Source organism: Tachysurus fulvidraco, chromosome 4 (assembly GCF_022655615.1).
Source record: "Tachysurus fulvidraco isolate hzauxx_2018 chromosome 4, HZAU_PFXX_2.0, whole genome shotgun sequence".
Lineage (NCBI taxonomy): Eukaryota > Metazoa > Chordata > Actinopteri > Siluriformes > Bagridae > Tachysurus > Tachysurus fulvidraco.
This window is the reverse complement of record NC_062521.1, coordinates 30,344,274-30,356,733: the sequence shown is the minus strand read 5'-3', so window position 1 is coordinate 30,356,733 and position 12,460 is coordinate 30,344,274. Positions and strand designations below refer to the sequence as shown.

Here is a 12,460-nt window from a genome sequence, read left to right as displayed (position 1 = left end):
CTTGATGCCCGATGACAACTGAGATGGGCACAGGCTCCCCGTGACCCGAGAAGTTCAGATAAGCGGTAGTGAATGAGTGAGTGAGTGAGTGCACCAAGAGGTAGCATATACTGTAGAAGGATAAAAGTAGACCTTTATAGAGGTCACCATTTATATATACACAAACTGATAACAATCAGTCAAATAAGACATGAGCCAGGAGACGACTGTCCCTTTAATACCAACATGTTCTAGTCTATCAAGTGGAAGTCTATCAATATGGTGAAACCTGAATACCATGCTGTTTAGTTCTTATTCTTGCATTTGACATAACCTTTGCCAATTTAGACACATATGTAAATATGTAAATACCTATCCATGGAAATCTATAATTGCTACATGAATTAAATCCTCAGTAATTTATTAAAGCATTTTATACTCTATCTACAAAATATTTGTGTGTCTGTTTTTGGGTTTGTTCTTGTTGTTTTGTTTTGTCTATTGGTAGTTAAGTGTGGTCACTTACCACATCCTGTGTTAAGGTATGTAATTACTTAAAGCCATAAGATTACGTCAGTGTGTGTTATTCTTTATAAACCTCAAGCAGCTCTGCCATAAACAGAAATACACAAACTCATACTCACAGCCGTTACAGTCTGCTCTAAGGACTGATACATACACACAGGAGGTGAAGTATTTACATTATTGTTTACATTATATCCTGAAATTCTGTATGATATATAATCATTGTGATTTCTCTCTCTCTCTCTGTGTGTGTGTGTGTGTGTGTGTGTATACAGAAAATGATCTGTCTGTGGTGGATTATCTTCAAAACATTTTTCATCCTGGTAAGATGAAACCCATTTTTTTCAGTTTACTTGTTTTCATCTTAATGGCTTTTGTTTGTGTTTAGGTGAGGGGAGGTGATTCATCATAAAGTGCAGAGGTAAAAAAATAATGATAATTCCAGTCCGAGTGTGCTGTGTTATTAAACACTAATAAAGACTATAGGATGTTCTGAGTGGCTGAGAGTACGATTGTGTCTTTCCTTGGCTGTTAACAATACTGTGTGTTCTCCTTGGCTTTGAGCACTGAGTCTGAGCAGTAAGGTGTATTATTAGTTGAAACACGCGAGTGAAGGTGGAGAAATAAAGTGCTCTTAATTACAGATGTAATATTCTAATCAGTGATCTAAAATTAAAGCCATATTTGGGATTTTTGTAAAGCTGATTTGTGACAATGTTCATTGTTCTAGTCAAACCTAGAATTGTATAAATATTCTGGAGTATTTGAACTGTGTTTTTATGTCTCTTCTGCAGCATTCAGTAAGTGGCTGGCTGTTTACACACAAATGGCAAACACTCACTGGGAGAGAAATACAGTTAGCTTTTTAAAATTTGCTGCTTTTATCAAAGATCTAATTGTTGTTGAGATACAAAGAGTAAAGTGAAGGATTAATTCTCTGGCTCACAGACACACACGTTTACAAAAGTACCTCTCTCATTAGGTGAATGAAGATCCATTGAGTCCAGTTTTGTATCAACACTGAAATTTTGGTAATTCATACTCAATCAAACAAAAACAAAATTTGCATCATTAATAACTGTGAATGTACAGTTTACAAACAAAATATTAATTCTTAATTGCTCTTAAACTTTAACTACCTTCAATCACTCAGCTACATTAATGTCAATCTTTGTCGTGTTAAAATGCTTAAATAATAATAATAATAATAAACTTTTGAGAATGCAGTTCCCAGTTTGCTTTGGATATAAACTCATGGCTTTGCTGCCCAGACTGCTTCCTGGTGGCAAACACACTCACAATTTATCTTTATACAGATTCTAACATTTTAATAAATCTACTGATGTAATCAAACACAAGAGAAATCAGAAATAAATTTTTAAATACACAATGTGAAAATGTGCAAGTTTAATGCCAAGAACAAACTGCTTTCATTCTGAAGACACACACATACCCACATCTGGTGTAACATGTCTGATTAAAACTTAATTACCATAATTACAGTTGAAGAAAAAAAAATGCATGTGAGCTTGCATGACAGTATGTATGTAAGCACAGTTGTTTATATATTTTTTTTTACATGCAAATTAACTGTGATCAGATTAAAGCTTGCCCCATTCTTACATCACCACTAAAAATACAAGTGTGTGTATATATGTGTTCGTATTCTCTCTCTGGTTTATCTTCAGCTCTTAATGATCCCTCCATCTCCTTCACTCACAAAGCGCTTTCTCCCCCTGATGGTCAAATAACTATGTGTTAAATCAGAGAATTGTAAAGTATGCATCATTTGGTACACTAAGCTGTATATTTACAATGTATTTGAGAACAAACTGTTTGAATAAGAACACATGAAGCAGAACATACACATACTCATACAGTCATTACTTTCAACAAGATAGACTTCATGATACATCTAGTATGATTATCGTAGTTATCCAATTGCATGTTTTGCCGATTTGGAAATTTATTAAAATTGTCCTCAATAAACCACTGGAACAAGTTCTCTATAAAAAGTAACATATTGTACAGGTACATAAAGATCTCTATAAAGCCTGCATTTCTCTGTGGTCACACAGTGATTTACAAATCCAAAATAAGTTTAAATAAAAAAAGTTTTTTTTCCCTAATCATCAGATCTCCATTCAATCTTTTCCCATGGAACCTGCCTGAGAACTAGATTCATTCTGCTGGACTGGAATTGAGCTGCCCCTTAATGTAAAATTATGGAATTATATAATCTAATTACACTGTATTCCCTGTATATACTGCTTCTGAGGTGGCAGCACTTACAAAAAGATGTACTAAGCCATTAGTAAATGATTTCCATCCATACAGTTAAGATCACTCAGCTTTCTGTTCATGTTACTGAAACATGCCCATTTCACCCCATTACATACCTAAAAGCTGTGCATCTGGAAGCTTATACTCAGTACACATCTACCTACAAGTACTTTACACCCCACTGCACCAATGAAATGGATAATTACTGTGACTCAAGTTGCAATATTTTAATATCATATTTTCAGTCAAATGAATATATTTGATGAATGAATTTTCAGTCAATGAATATTTAAATGAGGCATACCTGGAGGGGCAGGCATCTCTGAGCTGCTTGGTGATGACAGAATGCTGATGACAAACATCCACAAAGCTTTCCAAGATGGTGTGGGCATGAGGAACATCCAGGCTGATTTCCGGGAGCTCCGCATACACACGTTGAAAACCCTACACGCACGCACAAACATTTAGTGGAAAGCTCTCTAAGAAATCCCACCAAACAGGAAACAACAGCTGGTTCTTCTGAGAATAAGAAAAAAACCTACTTAGCTTAACCTACATAGATTTTTACAACAAACTTTTGACTTACCCCTCCTTGAACCGCCACCTTATTGTGGTGGAGGGGTTTGCGTGCCTGAATGATCCTAGGAGCTATGTTGTCTGGGGCTTTTTGCCCCTGGTAGGGTCTCCTAAGGCAAACAGGTCCTGGGTGACTGGCCAGACAAGGAACGGTTCAAAACACCCCTCAGGAGAAAAGTTAAATCAAGGTCCGTGACGTCGCCCGGTAAGGCGCAACCGGGGCCCCGACCTGGAGCCAGGCCCGGGGTTGGGGCTCGCATGCCAGCGCCTGGTGGGCCCACCACCTGCAGGAGAAACCGCAAGGGGCCGGTGCAATGTGGATTGGGTGGCAGTCGAAGGCGGGGGCCTCGGCGACCCAATACCCAGACACCCTGGCACTAGGGACATGGAATGTCACCTCGCTGGGGGGGGAAGGAGCCTGAGCTGGTGCGGAGTTTGAGAGATACCGACTAGATATAGTTGGGCTCACCTCCACACACAGCTTGGGCTCTGGAATCCAACTCCTTGAGAGAGGCTGGACTCTCTACTACTCTGGAGTTGCCCATGGTGAGAGGCGGCGGGCTGGTGTGGGCTTGCTCATAGCCCCCCAGCTCAGCAACCATGTGTTGGAGTTCACCCCGGTGAACGAGAGGGTCGTTTCCCTGCGCCTTCGGGTCGGGGATAGGTCTCTCACGGTTATTTGTGCTTACGGGCCAAACGGCAGTGTAGAGTACCCGACCTTCTTGGCGTGTCTGGAAGGGGTGCTGGAAAGTGCTCCGACCGGGGACTCCAACGCTCACGTGGGCAGTGACAGTGACACCTGGAGGGGCGTGATTGGGAGGAACGGCCCCCCCGACCTGAACCCGAGTGGTGTTCTGTTATTGGACTTCTGTGCTAGTCACAGTTTGTCCATAACGAACACCATGTTCAAGCATAAGGGTGTCCATCAGTACACATGGCACCAGGACACCCTAGGTCGGAAGTCGATGATTGACTTTGTGGTTGTTTCATCTGACCTCCGGCCGTATGTCTTGGACACTCGGGTAAAGAGAGGGGCGGAGCTGTCAACTGATCACCACCTGGTGGTGAGTTGGATCCGATGGCGGGGAAGGAAGTTGGACGGACTTGGCAGACCCAAACATACTGTGAAGGTCTGCTGGGAACGTTTGACAGAGTCTCCGGTCAGAGAGATCTTCAACTCCCACCTCCGGCAGAGCTTCAACCAGATCCCGAGGGAGGTTGGAGACATTGAGTCCGAGTGGACCATGTTCTCCACCTCCATTATCGACACGGCCGCTCGGAGCTGTGGCCGTAAGGTCTCCGGTGCCTGTCATGGTGGCAATCCCCGAACCCGGTGGTGGACCCCGGAAGTAAGGGATGCCGTCAAGCTGAAGAAGGAGTCCTATCGAGCCTGGTTGGCTCGGGGGACTCCGGAGGCAGCTGATAGGTACCGAAGGGCCAAGCGAGCTTCAGCCCGGGTGGTTATGGAGGCAAAAACTCGGGTCTGGGAGGAGTTCGGTGAGGCCATGGAGAAGGACTATCGGTTGGCCTCGAAGAAATTCTGGCAAACCGTCCGGCGCAGTGGGAGTGGGAATCTGCTGACTTCGACTGAGGACATCCTCGGATGGTGGAAGGAATACTTCGAGGTTCTCCTCAACCCCACCGACATGTCTTCCACTGAGGAAGCAGAGGGCGGGGGCTCAGTTGTAGACTCGTCGATTCCCCAAGCTGAGCTCACTGAGGTAGTTGAGAAGCTCCTCAGTGGCAAGGTACTCCACATCGAGAGGAGTCAGCTGAGGTGGCTCGGGCATCTGTTTCGGATGCCTCCTGGACGCCTTCCTGGGGAGGTGTTCCGGGCATGTCCAACCGGGAGGAGGCCCCGTGGAAGACCTAGGACACGCTGGAGGGACTATGTCTCTCGGCTGGCCTGGGAACGCGTCGGTATTCCCCCGGAAGAGCTGGAGGAAGTGTCTGGGGAGAGGGAAGTCTGGGCATCCCTGCTTAGACTGCCGCCCCCGCGACCCGGCCCCGGATAAGCGGTAGAAGATGGATGGATGGACTTTTGACTTACCCTACATTTTTTGTCTTATCTACATAATTTTGTTGTCATACAACTCAGCAGTGTGACAACCAACAATTATCAAAAACCGTGACATTTGTAAACAATATGGCTGCCACATCGGTCCTTTCTAACAAACCAGATCATAAAGCTAAAAGACAGGGCTCTCCTCGAAATTAATTATAAAGTTGATGAGCCACACAATGAAGCTATGGGAAAGAGTAGTGGAAGCTAGGCTAAGATTTCAATTCAATTCATTTCAAGTTTATTTGTATAGTGCTTTTTACAATAGACATTGTCTCAAAGCAGCTTTACAGAACATAAACATAGCACAGGTACACATAAGGAATGATAAAAGAAATAACGAATAATAAAAGAAAAAGAATTAACAGAATAAAAAAATTCAAGATTATTATTAGATAGTTCACAATGTGTATGTATTTATCCTCCTATGAGCAAGGCTGAGATGACTCAGGCAGCAGTGGCAAGGAAAAACTCCCTTAAATTGGTAAAAGAAGAAACCTTGAAAGGAACCGGACTCAAGGGGGACCCATCCTCATATGGGTGACACTGGGGGTGTGATTGTAATATACAGTCAACAAATGTTGTATTGGTGTAAGGATCATGGACTTCAGATCTCCTTAGTATCACAGAGTCTAACTGGAGATGTCTCAGGATTCTTAGAGTTGGCCTCGGCTCATTGGACGTCCAAAGGCTACGTCCCACAGAAGAAAGGAAGTGGATATATGTAAACCATTTGTAATGCAATTTTTGCATCTGAGGATGTTAATGAATGAGAAGAAGTAGAACAGTGAGGCTACAGGGGTTACTGAGGTCAAGAAGGTGCAGGAGTTTAAGTATTTAGGGTCAATCATCAAGTGTGACAATGAGTGAGAAAAAGAGGTGAAGAGTCAAGTACAGGTGAAGAAAAGTGTCAAGAGTGTTGTGTGACAAAAGTGTCAGCAAGAATCAAAGGAAAGGTGTACAAGACAGTAGCTCTGCTCTATGGGTTAGAAACTGTAACAGTGTAACTTTCCATAAAAGGTAAAAAACGATATATGCAGTGTTCTCTTCATTTTAGATGTCACAAGGCTCCCTGTGGTATTTTTTCTGTTGGAAACGGGTCCAGATGGCTCTTTGAGTGTTTAAGGTTGCCGACCCCTGGCCTTGGTGATACACTTGGTGTACATTATATTTCCAAAAGTATTGGGTCACCTGACCTTTCCTGCTATATGTTGTTTTCTGATCTCATCCCTACTGAACACCTTTGGGATGAATGTGAACGCTGACTCCACCCTACCTCCCCTACATCAGTGCCTGCCTTTCGTAACACTCTTGTGGCTGATGAACACAAATATCCATCAGCACACTTCACATCTCACACACACACACACACACACACACAAATATATATATATATATATATAAAACATGGCGTCCAGTTACCAGCATGACACTAAACAGGTAGAATTATCGGCGACTTTTTACTTAAGTACATGTCACAGCCCATACTTCTTTACTTTAACTTGAGTAAAAGAGTGTAGTCACTACTTCTACTTTTACTGGAGTCTTTTAAAAAATGAGTATCTGTACTTCTACTTGAGTAAAGGATGTGTGTACTTTTGCCATCTCTGATCACCACATATACATTACAGCACAGTGGAATTCTTTTCTTCACATACCCCAACTGAGGAGGTTGGGGTCAGAGTGCAGGGGCAGCTATGATAAAGCACCCCTGGAGCATGGAGGGTTGAGGGCCTTGCTCAAGGGACCGGAAGGCTGTGCGGGGCCTTGAACCCCGATCCTCCGATCAACAACCCAGAGCTTTAACCAGTTGAGCCACCACTGCCCCATTGGAGGGGACTGATACTCTTAATGGTGCATATGTGGAAATGTATAGTGGACACCCCTCTGCAGTGACTTTGCAGCCTGAAGGATGCAGAGGGACCTGCATATCTTCAAGACGGGGAGAGTGTAACCCGAGTAATCAGGTTACTAATTAAAAGGAAAGTTCCAGAAAGAAAGTTGTTTTGTCCATTATGGCTCTCATTCCAGTGATTGACTCTCCTAAGAGTCAATCTTTCATAAGTCAATCTTTAAACAGCACTTTCCTAAACCCCGCCCACGGCGCTGCTGCGTGAGAGAGAGAAGGAGGAGGAGAGACAAGATGACGCTACCACCGTGAGCGTGAGAGGTGGAGAAATTGAGTCAGAGGGGGAAAATTCAAACGAAGCTGCTATACAAAGTGGTATTCAAGAATGTTTCCAAATGTGGAGAGAAAGATTGAATGCAAAAAAATTCACATTTCTGGAAGGATTACAGTGATAAGAAATTGTCATCGGAGTGAGAAAACAATAAGTGATTATTTGAAAGAGAAGCTGATGCAATCCAACGGAGAATTGGAATATGGAAATAAGCTTGTTGGTATATATGTGCCATATTTAACCCTTTTGAAGAGGAATCGTCTGGTATCGGACGGGATTGAATGTGCACAATGGCGAGCCGCCCGCAAATCTGATTCACCGTTACACTGTGTTAAGAAATCATCAACTGGTAAGAGGACACAAAAAGACTCTTGTTCGTCAAACTCATTCTGTATTTTTTTGCTACCAAAAAATACTACATTTTTTTAACTTGAACTGATCGAAAGAGTTCAACAACTCTGAACTGATTCATTTGATTCACAAACTTTGGCTAAACGAGTCGTTTGTTCCATGTACTTTGTTCAATTGAATCAATTAACGAACATTTTCACCTCATATTGTGATCATACTGTTGAGTTTAAGAGAGAAAATTATTTGTTTCAAGAAATTCTGAACCATATTTTTGTTATTGAATGTAATATTTTGTTGAAGGTTATGTTATTGTAAATTGTATAATTCATATATTGTATATAAAATGTACATGTGTGTATGTGTGCATGTATGTGTGAGTGAGTTAGCCTTGGAATCAGTTCATCCTGCTGGATTTGTTTAAGAGGAGGTTGTTCAATAAATGTTCAGTAAAATTTCTTGTTTGTTTATTCATTTAGTACATTATTATGTTTCATTATTGGGGTGTTTAAAGAATTGATCTATTTTCTATCTTCATCTTTTAAAAAAACAAGGTTAAATATTCTAGTTTTAATGCATTTTGCACTAAAATGACTTATTTTTCAGAGCTTATAAAAAGTGAAAATTGCATAATTATAAGCATGTTTGTCTAGTTTCAAGACCTAATTTTAGTGACTAGATTTAAGATATAATATTCTAGTTTTAATGCAATTTGCACCAAGTGTATATATTATTCAATTCTTATAAAAAGAAAAAACTGCACAAGTTTAAGCATTTTTGTCTAGATTTCAGATCTAATTGCATTTATTAGTGATTATATATTTATGCTATTTTCAAGAATTCTTATCAAGTCAATTTTGCTTACCCCATTGGCAGATTTTTTTTTGCTTGATTCTAGTACACTTTAACTAGATTTAAGCATGTCTTGCTTGTTTCAAGAGGGGCATTTTTTGCTGTGTAACAACTCCCTACTAACCCCTAGATAAAGGAGAACTTGTATTCTTTTAGTATTGAAGGACTGTTGTATCCCTGGTTAATTTATTCCTAAACATGACACAAACGTCCACTATAACACTGGTGATGCAGCTGTAGTTTTCAGAAAAGCCAGATGACAGACAAAAGCTTAATAACGTGTTAAGGACATACTGAATACAAATCTGACTAGTGCTTGTAATAGAAACACATGAAGCCAAAAGTAAGATTTCTAAATACATAGTAACTCTGCATGGCCTTTAAGTTTCATCATGTGTCCCTGTGTCAGTGGATCACCAGGTTTCTGACAGGCACACCACAAGCAGTCTGTGTGTGCAGACACAAATTGCCCTCAAAATTGGAGCCTACCAGGATTGAGTTCTGAGCCACCTGCTGTACTCACTGTTTACATATGACTGTGTGGCCACTAGCAATTCTACCACCATTGCCATGTTTACCGATGTGGTGGGGCTGATCGCTGACAACTAAGACTACCAGGAGAAGATTAAAAGCCTGCAAAACTGGTGCAAGAACAGTTTCAGAAAACATTTATAAAACATATTATAACTAATATGCTATTTATTTTATTCTATTTTTAAAATAAAAAATAAACAGTTAAAGAAAAGCATTTCAATGCATGTTGCTTTGTGTACAGTTGTGCAAGTCATCAAAAGAATTTAAATAATAATTTTATATTACCCGGTTCATTTGGTCCAGTGTGATGAGTCCAGACTTCCAAAATGACTGAAGCAGCTTCACCATTGACTGAATTGCAGCATCTCCACTAGATTCCAACACCATCAATACCGCCTATACACACAATCACAAAAAAAAAAGGTTGAGAAAATATGAACATTTAAACCCAATTTTATCATCTCTACACTTGCTACCTTTAAAGTTTAGAATTGATTACAAACTCCTGCTGCTTATGTACAAGGCTCTTAATGGTTTAGCTCCCATGTATCTAACCAGTCTTCTAACACTCTACAATCCATCATGCTCTTTGAGAACACAAAACTCAGGATTTTGGTAGTTCCCAGAATATAGGCAGTAGAGTGTTTTTGTATTTAGCTTCTAAGCTTTGGAATAGGCTTCCTGAGGTGTTCGGGGCTAAGACACACTTCCAAAATTTACAAAGCATTTTGGGTTTAAAAAGCCACTTTACAGACCACGGATTTGTGTCACTGTAACCGAATCAGAATCACACTGGTAGCTCTGTGGTCAAGATGTTGGACTACTTATTGGAAGGTTGTAAGTTTGAAATCCAGGGTCACAAAGCTGCCACTTTTAGGGCCTTAAGCAAGGCCTTTAACTGCTCAGATGTATTAACAAGATAATTGCAATTCACTTTGAATCCAAGAAATCTGCCAAATGCCTTAAATGTAAATGGCAATTTGAAGTAAGGGCACATAAAAAATAAGTAACTGTATAATAGTGCAGGATGCAAAACCAAACAAAATGCTCACAGTTTGAGGAAAGATGGTGTACAAGGGGGAGTTAAGAGACCATGGTGGGGCCTGGATATTGTCGATGAGACCAGTTACAAATGAAAATAAGTTGTTTTTGTATCATGAGTTTTTATGGACCACAGCATGCTGCCAAAGAGGTGTGTCCAAGGTGAGAAGGTCAGCCACAATCTTAACTGCCTGTTTAGAGAGTCCTGGAGTATAGAGTATACTGTTTAGAGTATGGCAAATTGCAACAAATCACCTTCTCAGCACAACAAATAACATTCTGCAGTATGTTTTTGTCCTTGGTAGTGGCAGCATACTCCAAGTGGAGATGGAGTATGTAAGTATGGACTAGATAAAGGAGGTGTATAAGTGTACCATTATGGTCTTTGGAAGAACCTAGGTTGAAACTCTTTATCTGCCCCAAGAAGTACAAACACTGGAGTACTTCTTTAAATTACATTGCTAACACTGAATAAAATATTTGACAATAATGCAAGGCTTTAATGAGATCAAGTATGTTGACACTGTAGCCTTAACAAGTAAGCAGTCAGTTAAGCAGCAAAGGTGATCTGTGAATATCTGAATATCTATACCTTCCACAAAGAGGATGTCCGTCTGTAGTTCAGTCTGGACTTAAGTTTGACAAATTCAGTAAATGTTCAGTTTGTCAACAGAATCCACCAAATAACTTAATAGCAATTTTTTAGTAATAAATTATCATTAAAAGACACTCAATTTTAACATGTGTACATACCTCATAGACCAGTTCATGGTGGAAATGTGGAACCTCAAGGTCACGCAGACAATGATCTGCTTCCAATAGTTCACCTGAGATAAGGTACTCCTTTAAAAGCAGATTCATCTACACAGAGACACAATGTGAAAGTATTAAATTCCTATTAGAAATGGGGAAAGAAAGGCATGAGTGTGTAGGCAATCCAGCACACTTTGTATAAAAGGCATGTAATACCAGTGACAATAATCATTACCTAGGTATACCAGAAAATAATAGATAGGGATTGGCTTTTGATTCGGTTCTGGCCTATCAGACTAATTTTGTAGATGTATATGGTGAATTCTATAATCTGAGCCAAAATGTGATGAACTTTAGACACCCAGTGCAGTATGAGGTAACAAAGTTTTTTCAAAATATTCAAAATGGCGCATGATTTTTCATGAATGAAATTAAGTTGGGAATATAAAATACTGTGCAAAGGCTTTAGGCAAATGTGAAAAAACACTGTAAAGTAAAAATTATTATATATATTTTTAATTGTTTATTTTTATCAATTTATAAAATGCAAAGTGAGTGAACAGAAGGAAAACCTAAATCAAATCAGTATTTGGTGTGACCATCCTTTGGCTTCAATCCTGCATCAACTCTTACACTTGCAAAACAGTCAGGGAGTAGGATCCCGTTTACGCATTTGGCAGACGCCCTTATGCAGAGCGACATTATTTGATTTTGTACAACTGATCAATTGAGTTTAAGCCTTGCTAATGAGCAAGCCAGAGGCGACAGCAGCAAGGAAATCTCCCTAAGATTATAAGAAGAAAAAACGCTGAGAGGAACCAGGCTCAGAAGGGAACCTATCCTCATTTGGGTGACACTCTACAGTAAATAGTGTAAATGTAAATAATGTCTTTCTACAACAGTTTATAACAGTGCAGCCGAGAGCTCCTGAGGAACTAATGGGACAATGTAAACTCTGAGCTCAGCACAGACCTGATTGCTGATAAACACCAGAACATACAGCTGACTGACACAACATTGGTTCAAAATAAGCCATGACAGTTTCCAGGTGGCTTCATTTACAACAATCCCATGAGACACTGGCTGACCATGCAGATCGATCCCTGACAAGGTGACAACCAGGCAAAGAGACTCAGCAGTACAACATCAGGATTGACCGTGTCTGAGTCCCGAACACTAATTGGAAGTCTGTTCCATAACTCTGGGGCTCTGTGAGAAAAAGCTATGTAGCCTTTGGTACTTGAGGTACTACCAAATAGCCTGTACCTTTTGATCAAAGTAGGTGTGAGGGATCATAAAAAATCCATCCATCCATTTTCTACCGCTT

General features: G+C 40.5%; 1 protein-coding gene across 1 annotated transcript in view; it reads right to left on the bottom strand.

Annotated features, from left to right (window-relative positions):
* Positions 1–1,875: 1,875 nt before the first annotated feature.
* pdcd4a (programmed cell death 4a) overlaps positions 1,876–12,460 on the bottom strand; it is a 50,208-nt gene continuing 39,623 nt past the window's right edge. Inside the window, exons 8-11 of the mRNA XM_027168767.2 lie at positions 11,134–11,241; positions 9,625–9,735; positions 3,092–3,231; positions 1,876–2,240 (exon numbers count right to left, since the gene is read on the bottom strand). Coding sequence (XP_027024568.1) covers positions 2,189–2,240; positions 3,092–3,231; positions 9,625–9,735; positions 11,134–11,241 — 411 coding nt within the window. The 3' untranslated portion in view covers positions 1,876–2,188. The remainder of the gene's footprint in view (positions 2,241–3,091; positions 3,232–9,624; positions 9,736–11,133; positions 11,242–12,460) is intronic.